The 14,000-nt window shown below is 45.6% G+C and overlaps 1 protein-coding gene and 1 long non-coding RNA gene across 4 annotated transcripts in view; both read right to left on the minus strand.

The window, feature by feature from the left end:
* The window catches only part of LOC307226408, a 304,430-nt gene that overhangs the window by 120,632 nt on the left and 169,798 nt on the right, over positions 1–14,000 (minus strand). The gene's annotated exons all lie outside the window — the stretch shown is intronic.
* CTIF (cap binding complex dependent translation initiation factor) overlaps positions 1–14,000 on the minus strand; it is a 192,390-nt gene that overhangs the window by 113,376 nt on the left and 65,014 nt on the right. For 2 of the 3 annotated variants that reach the window (XM_079994875.1, XM_079994874.1), the window contains exons 4-7: positions 12,905–13,027; positions 10,445–10,518; positions 9,274–9,378; positions 3,255–3,330 (exon numbers count right to left, since the gene is read on the minus strand). In XM_079994875.1, the coding sequence (XP_079851001.1) occupies positions 3,255–3,330; positions 9,274–9,378; positions 10,445–10,518; positions 12,905–13,027 (378 nt within the window). The remainder of the gene's footprint in view (positions 1–3,254; positions 3,331–9,273; positions 9,379–10,444; positions 10,519–12,904; positions 13,028–14,000) is intronic. The other variant, XM_079994876.1, reaches the window with a different exon arrangement.

The following is a 14,000-nucleotide window of genomic DNA, read 5'->3' on the forward strand; positions in this document are numbered from 1 at the left end:
AGAGGATATCCCATCTAAGTCAGACTGACAAAATAAAATAAGAGAGTACGCTGAACTGGCGAGATTATCAGCAAGGCTAAGGAGCATTACAGATGAAAACATTATCAGAGACTGGGATATATACAGGGTAGCCCAACAACATCTGGAGGAACAGCAAGTGGAGACAAAACTGAGCAAGATGCCAACACTATTAAGATCACACTTTTGGTGTCAAACCACGTCATTTCCCTTGTAGGATGAGAAAGGAGGCATGACTTAACCTCTCCACAGGCAACCAAGTCATAGAAGAATAGAGTTTGAAGGGACCCTGAAAATCATCTAGATCAGAGCTAGCAAGGCCAGAGCTCAGGGATGATGGGAGTTGTAGTCCAACAACATCTGGGGACCCACAGGTTGAGAACCGCTGGTCTAGATTATGGGTAGGCAAACTAAAGCCCGGGGGCCGGATCCGGCCCAATCGCCTTCTAAATCCGGCCCGCGGATGGTCCGAGAAACAGCATATTGTTAAATGAGTAGAATGTGTGCTTTAAAAAAAATTCATCTCTCAGTTATTTGTGGGGCATAGAAATTCGTTCATTTTTTCTTCTTCTTCAAAATATAGTCTGGCCCACCACATGGTCTGAGGGACGGTGGACCGGCCCATGGCTGAAAAAGTTCGCTGACCCCTGATCTAGTTCAACCCCCCTGCAAAGCAGGAATATGCAGCTGTCCCAAACGGGGATCGAACCTGCAACCTTGGTATCATCAGCACCATGCTCTAAGCAACTGAGCTATCCAGCTGAAAAGTCTATGGTGTCTTTCACTAGCTCCTTTGGAAGGAAGGTGGGATGTAAGTTGAATAAATAACAATGAAACACAATGAAACAGAAGGGAGTCTGGCACCACTTCAGCACTTCAGGTTATCAGTCAGATGACTCTGCTACAGGAGGGTGTCCTTCCACCAATGGCCGCCAGATGGCACAACATCCGCTCCAAAACTGACCGTTCAACTTAAGAGAAAGGCAGTGCAAAATACGTTCTGAGTACAGGCCTCAAGTATGTTCAACGATCACTCCTGCTCCTCAGGGAACTATGAAAACTGTACTTCCGTCAGAGAGGGCAGAGGTCTCTGAACCGAGAAGTCACAGCAGTTCCCAACTACAATTCCAAAGGCAACTATGGGGTTGCGGCGCTCATCTCACTTTTCAGGCCAAGGGAGCTGGCGTTTGCCCACCGACAGCTTCCAGGTCATGTGGCCAGCATGACTAAACCGCTTCTGGCACAATGGAACACCGTGACAGAAACCAGAGCGCATGGAAGCACTGTTTACCTTCCCGCCGGAGTGGTACCTATTTATCTACTTGCACTGTCATGCTTTCAAACTGCTAGGTTGGCAGGAGCAGGGACCGAGCAACGGGAGCTCACCCTGTCGTGGGGAGCCCAGCAGCAGCCATGGTTTTCCAACACGTCCTCCAGTTTCCTGCCAGCCCCAGTGCTTCAATTCTTGTGGATATTTTTGGACGTGGTAGTTTTGGTATGGATTGAAGAGAGAGCGGCAGAGGGGGTGTGTTTAAAGAGTGCTCCCCACTTTATTCAATTTGTACTTATAATGAAAATACAAAAATCAGAACTCCTATTAGAATAAATAAGTTCCATTACAAATACTGAAATACAGTAGTACCTCAGGTTAAGTACTTAATTCGTTCCGGAGGTCCGTTCTTAACCTGAAACTGTTCTTAACCTGAAGCACCACTTTAGCTAATGGGGGCCTCCTGCTGCCGCCGCACCGCCGGAGCACGATTTCTGTTCTCATCCTGAAGCAAAGTTCTTAACCCGAGGTACTATATCTGGGTTAGGGGAGTCTGTAACCTGAAGCGTATGTAACCCAAGGTACCACTGTACTAAACAAGATGGATAAAAATGTGTAACAGGAAAAGAAGTGGAAAGTTGGTTTAAAAGTGTGTGAAAGAAAGCAATAGAAGTGGAAAGAAATTGCAATTGAGTAGATTGGATGTCTAACACAAGGGTGGGGTAAGGGCGGAGGGATGGTGATGGGAAAAGGAAGTATCTGTGGGACTGAGTGTGGGTATGTATGAATATTTTTAAGGATTGTATGAAATGTATGTTTGTCTGTATATTTGTAATATTTAATGTTGAATTAATGTTGAATTATTTTAATAAAATTAAAATTAAAAAAAGAAAAGAAAACACAAAAAATACCGAAAACTTTGTGAAGAAACTGCGGCCTCGACACGATTCATTAACAACCGACAATCTTTTGAGACTCCACAGCGCTGAGAAGCAGATACTGTACATAATCTGACATCCATGTATTCAGAATATCCAGCTGTCCTGGCCGGCTGTACCTGCCAAGTTCTGACTGCACCACAGCAAGGAAGTACAAAGTACAGTTGCCCCAAAACCATGATATTGTGGAGTCTGTTCCTAACAGATGCGCTTAAGAAAACATGCCAGGAGCCTTTCAGCCACATAATACAGGAAAGGGACATCTTCTTGTGCCTGGGCTCAGAGGGCAAATTCTTAAAAAATATATGTAAATAAGAATACTTTTAATCAGTGCTTTTTTCCTGGGGGTACGCAAGGGTATGCATACCCCTAAGCATTTTGTGAATCTAAGTTTGGTCTCATTGAGGGGCAATATTTCAATATGAGTAGGAAAATGAGAGTACCTCTAAACATTTTTTTAAAAGAAAAAAAAGCACTGCTTTTAATAATATATCATGCCCACACCCCTGTGGAAAACATTGCAGACAGGATATAATCATACAAATCACTTTTTTAAAAAAAACAACAACTTTTTATTAAAAAGCAATTACCTCCTTATAATTTTATTTTAACTCACTAATGACTCTCAGTCCTCACTTCTGTGTGAAAATTGACCCTGTGCTCCTCTAAGTCCACAACTCAAGGGTAGTAAGAATATTTATACCCCTTATAACTGATTTCATCCATTAGCCCAGTGGGGTGTTTGATGCAACCCCTACATGGGCTTCATTCTGCAAATACCAAATGTGCTGTGTGTATTCTTACATCAGACTCAAAAATCCATAAATGCAATTTAGACAATGAAAAGAAAAAAAGCCCTTTATAGAGCATAATGCTCCAACGACAGCAAGGAATGGTTCTTGGCCTGAACAGCCAGAGACCAAGCATATTTGAGACACAGTTGGGAGCTTGGGAGACGAACGGCTCTCCCGTTTGGGTGTCAAGCAGACAGAACAAGTTGTACAAAGGAGATCTGGGAAAAGACTCACCTGCCAGGCTGGGAGAACCTTCCCTATGTCGTTGAGGTTGATTCCATCTCCGTCCTCGCTCTTCCCTTTTCCGATCCTGAGTCAGGGACAGAGAAAGGGGAGAATGAACACCGTGCGCGAAAATGTGTTCATGCACAGGCTGGCGGTCCATGGCTTACAAACAACACAAAACAAAACTCCGGCAGGTATTTCCCCCAACATGGCAAATGCCGAAAGATCTTTCTTCTTCTCCACGCCCCTCCCCGGTTCCAATTTTAATTTCCATTTCTTAACGATCCACCTTACATGAAAACTTTCCTCTTCCACCAGGCCTCTGGCTGATCAACATCCGATACCCTTTTAAAGGTGAGGTGGGGGATCGTTCATTTGTGTTCTTATCTTTATTATGCGTTTTGTGGTTTTTATATTGTCTTTCTATGCAGGGCCGGATTTAGGTCTGATGATGCCCCAAGCTACTGAAGGTAATGGGGCCCTTTACAGCGGTGCCTCGCAAGACGAAATTAATCCGTTCCGTGAGGCTCTTCGTCTAGCGGTTTCTTCGTCTTGTGAAGCAAGCCCATTGACAGCTTAGCGGATTAGCGCTATTAGCGGTTTAGCAGCTTTTAGCGATCAGCTGTTAAGCGGCTTATCAGCGGATCAGCTGATAAGCGGCTTAACGGCTTAGGAAAAGGGGGAAAAAAGGGGGGGCAAACCCGCAGGAACTCGCAAGACATTTTCGTCTTGCAAAGCAAGCCCATAGGGAAATTCGTTTTGCGAAGCACCTCCAAAACGGAAAACCCTTTCGTCTAGCGGGTTTTCCGTCTTGCGAGGCGTTCGTCTTGCGGGGCACCACTGTATATGTCCAGCTGTCCTTTTTCAACAACAAATTGTCACTGTTTTTTTATGTTGAATATATGCTATATGGTAATTTATGGACCTAATAGGTATCTAAAGCCATTTGCACATGCAGAATGTAGGCACCCTATATATAGAAATGAGCAAACCAGTGATTATTTTAGGGGGCAGGCTAGAAGGAAGGCCCATTACTTACATCATAGGAGCCTACACAACACAAAACACTGTTGCTGCATGTAGATTTTATTTTATTTGTTTTTTATCTTATATTTTGGAAATGTACATCCAGGTTTTTTTTCCTTTAATTTTTTGGGGGGCCCCAAGAGAGCGGGGCCCTAAGCTATAGCTTGTATAGCTTATACGTAATTCCAGCACTGTTTCTATGATGCGAACCGCCCCCCTGAGATCTACGGACAAAGGGCATTATACAGATTTAATAAATTAAATAAATAAACAAACTTCGCTTTCAGCGGCTGAGATGCGTACCAACGTCACATTGTGACACGATAACACATTCCCAAAAGAAATCATAGCACTGAAGAGAATAGTAATAAGCTCATTGCAGGTCTGTGGTCGGAGACAGAGGCAGTTGCAGTTTGAGTTAAGAGTGCTGGACTAGGACCCAGGAGACAGCGGTTTGAATCCCCAAGGCAGCCACCAAACTGACTGGGGTGGCCTTGGGCCGGTTTACTGCCTCTCAGCCTTACATATCTCACAGAGGTAGGAGAGGAGGAACCATTTATACGATTCCTGAGCTCCTGGGCGAAAAAGGTTGGGGTATGAGTGAAATAAATAACATAGCAGGAAGGGGAGCTTATCGCACGCAGAGGGAGACCTGTCTGTGCCTCCATTCAACGCACACAGCCCAGCAAAGGTACGCAGAGAAGGGCCTTTTTGGCTGCTTTCCCTGTAAACAGCAGTGACAAAAAAATTCCAGGTGAAGTGCAGAAGTACCAGCATTGAGAAGCATGTACACTTTGGGCACATTTAAAGGTTCATCTGACCACTTCGTTACATTTTTTTTAATAAGAAAAAATCTCAGCAAGTTTTGGGAGGAGAAGTTAAAAGTTAAATGAACTCCTGCAGTTGGATTTTGTATGGAAGTGACTAATAACTTAATGCTGTCTTTCTCCTATTGTAACTTAAAGAGTTACAGGATTGTATTAATTCATTCCGAGGCCCGTTCTTAACCTGAAACTGTTCTTAACCTGAAGCACCACTTTAGCTAATGAGGCCTCCTGCTGCTGCCGCCGCCGCCGCAGAGCGATTTCTGCTCTCATCCTGAAGCAAAGTTCTTAACCTAAGGTACTATTTTTGGGTTAGTGGAGTCTGTAACCTGAAGCATATGTAACCTGAAGCGTATGTAACCCGAGGTACCACTGTATTCAGTTTACGAACTCCACAGAACCGGAAGTAGTGTCCCGGTTTGCAGACTTTAGCTCAGTCTAAGAACGGAAGCCGAATGGTGAAAGGGCACTAGCGGCAGGAAGCCTCATTAGGGAAAGCACGCCTCGGTTTAAGAACAGTTTCGGTTTAAGAACGGACTTCTCTAACGGATTAAGTTCGTAAACCAAGGTATCACTGTACATCACTCTAGGGCCTTGTAAGCAAGCAAATAAACAAGATCTACACTGCAAGCTTACACAACTTCCCCTGAAATTATCCTGGAAACTATTTGGCCAGGTGATGCAGTTTCTCTATTAAAGATACTTCCCTCCCAACCAAACTACATTTCCCAGGGTTCATTGTGGAAGTGGGGAGGGGAGAGACTTTTTAGCAAGTCCCTTTAAATCTGGAATGTAGAGATGCCCATGGAAACATGTGTACCTATTTGTAGCCTGTACAAAAGGTCAGGAAGGCTTACTGCAATCTCTTTAAACAGCAAGAGTCCAACAAAAATACGACTGCTAGGAGTTTCAATGCCACATGGACCGCATATTTGCAGAAAAGTAAGTTCTACTGTTATTCATCATTAAACAATGGGCAATGTGGATTTCTATGGAACTCAAGGTGATGATATAACACAAACCAGAAAAACCTAAACCTTTTCCCCGGGGTTGCATGCTTCCGTTTCCTTCGGAACAAAAGCAGAAACTGGATTCAATGGCGTTTCCTCGCTGGGTTAACACTTGTTGACCCAATGTCTTTGATGTGAAAGGATTCTAAAAACCCACCCCAGGATGAGACTTTGAAGCAACCGCCTGCTTAAGCTGTTGTACCTTAAAGTTTCAGTAGCACAAAAGGCTGCGTGAATACCACAATTCTGCAGAAGGACACGACAAAGCACAAGGTTGTTGTACCGGGTGAGGAATTTAGGTGCTTGAAAAGCTCACACCTTCCATTTCAATAGGATTTTCTAAACAGGTCTCTAGCTTCCTAGCTGCCTGGAAATGTGTTGGAACAAATTGCACAGGGCAGCCCTGGGCAGTTCAACATTGTCCACTCCTCGCTTTTCCCTCTATGAAGTGGGAAGTGGTATTTGTCTAGACAACCCAAGAGACCAAATGTCTTTCATGCTGCTTCTTTTTTCTTAAAACAAAAGGCACGTAATAATTTACACTCTGCTAATGTTATCATCAGGGATGCGGGTGGCACTGTGGGTTAAACCACAGAGCCTAGGAGTTGCCGATCAGAAGGTGGATGGTTCGAATCCCCGCGACGGGGTGAGTTCCCGTAGCTCGGTCCCTGCTCCTGCCAACCTAGCAGTTCCAAAGCATGTCAAAGTGCAAGTAGATAAATAGGTACCGCTCCGGCGGGAAGGTAAACGGCGTTTCCGTGCGCTGCTCTGGTTCGCCAGAAGCGGATTAGTCATGCTGGCCACATGACCCGGAATCTGTACGCCGGCTCCCTCGGCCAATAAAGCGAGATGAGCGCCGCAACCCCAGAGTCGGTCATGACTGGAACTAATGGTCAGGGGTCCCTTTACCTATACCTTTAATGTTATCATCACCCCCTAATACTGAACTCGGGTGGTCTGGCACCCTACTACCAGTCTGGGTGCAAAAACAAAATTAAGGCAGTGGTTTCTACGGTCAAGGGGTACTCCCCAGGAATGCAGAATTATAGTGGTTAGCAAGTTAGAAGACATTTAAATGAAACCCTATGAAATGAAAACTTCTCAAACGGCCAAACGAGGATCTACGCAAAACAAGTTTCTAGCACCTGTGGAATGATGTGGATGTCAGTGGGGGCGGGGTAGGAAAATAGAGGGGAGGTTGTATTATTTGAACCCCAAACAATGCACAGTCTCATGCGAGCAGGATTAGGTTCAAAGATGTGTGTGCTTTGAGCCCTTCTCTGACCATGATAAAAAGGAGGTTTCAGGAGCAGTGGAAAGTAAAAAAGGATACTTCCTCTCTTTCTGCATCTCCAGAAACCACCCTCCATCAATAATAATAATAATAATAATAATAATAATAATAATAATAAATTATATTTACACCGTGCCCTCCCTGGCCAGAGCTGGGCTCAGGGAGGCTAACACCAGTAAAATTACAGTAAAAACATAATAGGGAAAAAACCCCAATTTAAAATACAGGTTAAAATGCAATTTAAAATGCAGCCTCATTTTAAAAGTAGCCCACAGATCAAAACCATAAGGGGCGGGAAACATAAGGGTCAGACTGAGTCCAAACCAAAGGCCAGGCGGAACAGCTGTCTTGCAGGCCCTGCGGAAAGATGTAAAGTCCTGCAGGGCCCTAGTCTCTTGTAACAGAGCGTTCCACCAAGTCGGGGCCAGTACTGAAAAGGCCCTGGCCCTAGTTGAGACCAATCTAATCGCCTTGCGACTTGGGGCCTCCAATGTGTTGTCATTTGTGGACCTTAAGGTCCTCTGCGGGACATACCAGGAGAGGAGGTCCCATAGGTACAACCTAGGCCCCATAGGGCTTTAAAGGTCAAAACCAGCACCTTAAATTATATGGTTATGTTCAAGCCTGGAAGCACAGCTAGAGAGGACTGGATGGGTGGGGGGGAAATAGTGAATTGTCTTTCTCCTGAAACCCCTCCTCTTCCTCTACGAGTTCTAAACAAACTCCTGCCTTGAGTCGCGGACACCTCGTGCAGGAGCAGTCCTCTTAAGAGGCTGCTGACACACCACAAATGTGGCTAAGGGTCCCCTACTTGTTACTGCTTTAGGAATCCTTGAAGCAGCTCAGCCATAACAGTTGCTGGATAGTTCAGGAGGGAAGAGTGATGGTGGACTTGTGTCCTGTCATTGAAGGAGAAGAGGGCTATCAATGGCTACTACCGTATTTTTCACTCCATAAGACACACCAGACCATAAGGCACGCCTAGTTTTGGGTGGAGGAAAACAAGAAAAAATTATTCTGAATCCCAGATGCCAGAACAACAAGAGGGATCTGGCTTCTGGGATACCATGTGGCTTTTCTGGCATCTGGGATAACCGTGCCAAGCCTCTTCAGGGCAGCGGGATGAAGGCTCCCTCTGCCCGAAGAGGCTGCATGCGGCTAAGGCAAAAGCCAGGACGGCGCGTCACTGAAGGGGCGCTGCACAGTTCTCCCTCTCTGAGAGGGAGAAATGCGCAGCACCCCTTCAGCGAAGCCGGAGAAGGAACAGAAGTCCCTTCTGCTCCTCCTCCGGCTTCGCATGACAGGCGCGTCGCTGAAGGGGTGCTGCGCAGTTCTCTCTCTCTGCAGGAGAGGCGCTGGGCAGAGAGGGAGAGCTGCGCAGCGCCCCTTCAGCGAAGTGGGAGGAGGAACAGAAGGGGCTCCATTCTCCTCCTGCTTCGCTGAAGGGGCGCTGCGCAGCTCTACCTCTCTGCGCAGCGCCATTCGCTTCATAAGACGCTCTCACATTTCCAATACTTTTTAGGAGGGGAAAAGTGCGTCTTATGGAGCAAAAAATACGGTAGCTGGAGGCAGAAATGCTTCTGAATTGCTGGAAGCCATAGGAGGGGAAGCTGTCATTGCACTCATGTTCTCCTTGCAACTCTAGAGGTGTGTGGTTGGTCACGGTCAGAACACGATGCTGGGCGAGGTGAGCCATTGGCCCTGATCCAGCAGGCTATTTTTATGTCCTTCTCATTTGGGGGTACCTGGTTGGTCACTGTGTGACGCTGGACGAGATGGGCCTTTGGGACGACCCAGCAGGGCTTCTGTTCCAATGGTCTTTGGGTTCCCTGCCTCCCAACCAGAAAGTAAACAAAGTCCGGCGACCTACTCACCCTTCTCTGTCTATGTGTGGGAGGGGATGCTTGGGGGTGTTGCGGAGCTTTCTGTGGAATTGCGTGAAATCAAGTTTTTCAGGTTGCAAGTCCCAGGTGGCACCGCTAGGAAGAAGAGAGAGAGCAAAAGAGGGGGTGAGACACAGAGCAGTTGAATCACACACACCACAAAATGGTTTTTTTAAATTGTGCAGGGATCTACTGAACAGGGCACTTGGGAGTTGAATGAACCACCAACCTCATGTGCTTTTATTAGACTGCTGTGGGCGAATGAGGACTAGATGAGCATAGGCACAACTTCCTTGGTGCCTATTTATTTTGCAGTAGGTACTACCTTACAGGGATGCAGGTGGCGCTGTGGGTTAAACCACAGAGCCTAGGACTTGCCGATCAGAAGGTCAGCGGTTCGAATCCCCGCAATGGGGTGAGCTCCCGTTGCTCGGTCCCTGCTCCTGCCAACCTAGCAGTTCGAAAGCACATCAAAGTGCAAGTAGTTAAATAGGTACCGCTCCAGCGGGAAGGTAAACGGCATTTCCGTGCACTGCTCTGGTTCGCCAGAAGCGGCTTAGTCATGCTGGCCACATGACCTGGAAGCTGTACGCCGGCTCCCTCGGCCAATAAAGCGAGATCAGCGCCGCAACCCCAGAGTCGGCCACGACTGGACCTAATGGTCAGGGGTCCCTTTACCTTTACCACCTTACAAGTAGCATTTGCTTTGGTGTGAGAAGTGGAGATTGCTTCTTATAAAAACCACCAGGTGGCATCTTAGAATAATTTCTATTAACAAAAATAGTGAAGATTTTCCAAAAAGATATCTTGCCTAATTTATTAGGGCATCTTATTTTAGTGCCTCTCTGCAGGGAAAAAAAAAAAGCTTTAGAGGCAATCTGACTGATTTTAATAATCAACTGAAATGTTATATAAAGGCAAAAACCCAGCTTGTAGAACTAAACAGCATTAGGAAGCTCGTCAAGGCAGATGGCCTGGAGCTGAGAATTTTACGTTTGCTTCCTCCCAGCAATCATCATAAACCAGAATAGATATTGCAAATGTAATGGTAGAACACAGTACAGCAGTGAGATTAAGAGGTTTAGAAGCAAGCAGAAAAAATTAGCAGGTAACCGAATGGAAATGCGGGGTGGTATGGTGACATTTTAAGAGGTGAACTGACCTGAAGGACTCGAGAGTATTGGCTGCCCAGATATCTGTTCCCAGCATGTCAAGGGAATTGTCTTTGTTGCCGTTCTAAAAAGAAGGTGTAAAATCTTCATTACTTTCAAGCAGAATGCCATGTCTACCATGCAACTTGCCTTAAATAACGGAGAGCGCTTTCAGATTACCCATTTACTGAGCATTCGGCAATATTCGCTTGCACAAAGTTTGCTTATGTACAAATCCAATACATGAAAATAATAATCTTTATTGCTGAGCGTTCACCCTGGTCTTCTTGTGAGATGTTTTACACGTCTTCACGCTAGTCATTTCTTCGCCCCACTCTTCTCTTCGCCCCCATCACTTTCCAAATTGCAAAAAATAAAATAAAAATAGTCTTATTCCTTTCCTTTGCTGAGGTAGGGTGACAGGGCGCACTGATCCAGTTTGGCTGTGCAAACTTGAATCCCTTTTGTAAAATATGGATGGTCTGGAGGCAATTCTGCCATTGCCGAATTTCAGTTCCAGAGAAACAGTGTGAGCCAATGAAACTGAGATGAGTTTGGACAGTGAATCAGGAATAAAACTGGTAAATGGGTTGTAACCGAAACCTACCCCAGAGTACATAGACAACATGGCTCAGCACAGATTTAATCAGCCCTTGTTGTTCATGGAGTGAGTTGGAAGATGAAGAGAGTTAAAGCAGCAGATCACCCTAGCGAGATCAGGGATATTTCCCTCATTCCCCCCCCCCCAAACCAGAAGCGACCATATAACTGCAGACCTGTTATTCTCCGGCAGGCGACGCTTAAAACAGATAATCAGCAATAAGTTCTGGCTGAAACAACAGTTGTAGCTGGAGGTTTCTCATTCAGACAATCATCCTTTTGATGGGTTCACAGTTTGGAGGCTAACAGAACATCTAGCTTGTCGAAACACTAAAAGCTGGACCGCACAACAACTTGTGACCCTCAACAAATGAGACACAGCCCACAGGCAAAGCACAACGACTAATGAGGGCCAACTCCTCTTGTGTGTGTGTGATTTATCAGGTGCTGAAAGGCTTCATGACATGGGAGTGTCACTTAGGGCTGTGCAAATGCTGTACTCAAGTGTTACTCAAATGATACACACACCTTCCCCTACATTTTGGTCACAGGAGCCGTCCGCATTGCAGTTGTGGCAGCCACATTCCCTCAGGATGCTGAGCCCATGTGGACATAGTCAAACTCTCATGATGCCCGGGAAAGTCTAAAAGCATGGGACGCCACCTAACTGCAAGAGCAAAATCCCCATATAGCAAACTACTGGGCTCAAGAAGTGCACCCTTCATTATCGCTTGGCTTGCTAATGGTTTGGAAATTTTGAAACTGGACTTAACGTAAAAGTAGACTTATGGATTTTTATTTTCAAAAAAGATCCAAATCTGTAAACTTTTGCTATCCACTCAAAAGAGTCGGGGGTCTCTTGCTAGCAACCATTCCAGATCTCTGTTAATTCTATTGAGAAGAAACACGTTCATTTTTGTTGGTCAAGTTCTTGTTCTTCTGTACAGATAACTTTACTTTGCAACTTACGCCATGGGATGCTGTATGTTTTCTTTTCATGGCCATTTTTTAAAAAAACAAAATCAGTAAAAGAGAGAGAGAGAGAGAGAGACAGCCTGGAATTGCAGGACTAATTTTGTTTTTCTGCTGAAAAGAAAGACAGTTCAGTTGGAGTTTCATTTTTCAGGTATTACGGAGCTGCCCTTTTCCTCTCATAACTGCCATCCGTCAGTCAGCACCCCTAAAATCAATAAGTTCCTTCTCTTGTTCGCATGATGCAAAACTCTAATTCTTTTTTCTAAAAAAAAAGGAAAAAAGGAAAAGGGAGCTAAATTTTGGGCCAGCCCAACAAATTATAGCTTTTCATATAAACGTGTGCACATGTGTAATTTACTATAAAGTTGTAGGGTATTTGGGTCACAGGACGTGGGCCCTTTTTGAGGAGTGAGACCTAGCTCATTCAACCACAGATTCTATGCCACACAGATCCACACCACACATTTAAAGCACTATCATACCACTTTAAACAGTCATTGCTTCCCCCCCAAGAATCCTGGGAGCTGTAGTTTGTTAAGGGCGCCGAGTGTTGCTAGGAGATGCCTATTCTCTCCTCACGGAACTACAGTTCCCAGAGTTTCCTGGGAATAGACGATTTGTTGTATCGCTCTGGGAACTGTAGCTCTGAGAGGGGAACAGGTGGAGGGTCTCCTAGCAACGCTCAGCACCCTTAAACTACAGTTCCCAGGATTCTCCGGGGGTAAGTGTTTATAAAGCGGTGCAGCGGTGCTTCGAATGTGTGGATGTGGCCACACACACACACTGAAGACTCATGTCCTTACAGGATGAGGCCTCCAATGAACAGCCACCACCAGACATCTCTTCCAGCTTTCCTAATCTTGTCTTCCACCACCAGCAAAACCACTAGAGGATACCTTGGTTGAATGACTGAACTGGCTGCTTCTCCCTCGGCCGCCAGACTTTGACACAGACCCATGCCTGGAGCCTGAACTAGGCTGGGATCCTGAGCTGCCACTGCTGCTGTGATCCCACTCTTCCTGGAAACATCAAAAACAACAACTCACTTTAGTTAAGGGCAACTTATCAAAGCTAATAAACGCCTTTTTTTTTTGTAGGGCAGGAAACAGGTGGGAGAGAGTTGAACCTGGAGTGCCTAGAGACAACCGCTCGCCTTTAGTATCTGAAACCCTTCTGTTATCCTGAACTAGGAATCCTGACTATTTTGTACCGCATTCTGTCCTGAGAATTCTAAGGTCTCAAATACAGAATATTCATAAATGCACACATATCTAAATATATAACCCATGTGTCTGAAATGGTACAGGAGAGCAATCCTGAAGCCATTTTGACTCTCTCAGGGACCTCAAATATTCCTCTGCAGTAAGCGAGGCAAATAGGGAAAGCCTTCCCATTGTCTTTTCGCTTACAAATCCTATCTTAAGGGCATATTTGTGTATGAATAGGGTGAGCCTGTGACCTGGATTCAGGAACCAAAGTACAGTTGCACCTTGGATCCTGAACGCCTTGAGAGTCGAACCTTTTGGCTCCCGAACGGCGCAAACCCGGAAGCGAGTATTCTGGTTTGCAAACATTCTTTGGAACCCGAACGTCTGGCGCAGCTTCTGATTGGCTACAGGAGCTTCCTGCAGCCAATCGGAAGCCGCACCTTGGTTTCTGAATGTTTAGGAAGTCGAATGGACTTCCGGAACAGATTCCGTTTGACTTCCAAGGTACGCCTGTATTAACCACCACAAAAGAAAAGCCAGGCTGCCCAGGTAATGCAATCAGCGACCATTATTAGGTACCCTGGCAGACAGGATTTCTACTGTAAACCACCTCCTAGGATGTATGTATGATGATTTTGGGGTGGTCTTTGGCTTAGGGGAAGTTGGGCAATGTCAAAAGTCTTTAATGGTTCCTGCACAGTTTTGCTCAGAGTCTCTCCCTCCTTGGAAAGAGGCGAGAGAACTCTGTTGCAACAGAAAAATGAAGATCTGCCTTGCTTTCGGC

This window comes from Podarcis cretensis, assembly GCF_951804945.1.
Source record: "Podarcis cretensis genome assembly, chromosome: 11".
NCBI classification, from domain to species: domain Eukaryota; kingdom Metazoa; phylum Chordata; class Lepidosauria; order Squamata; family Lacertidae; genus Podarcis; species Podarcis cretensis.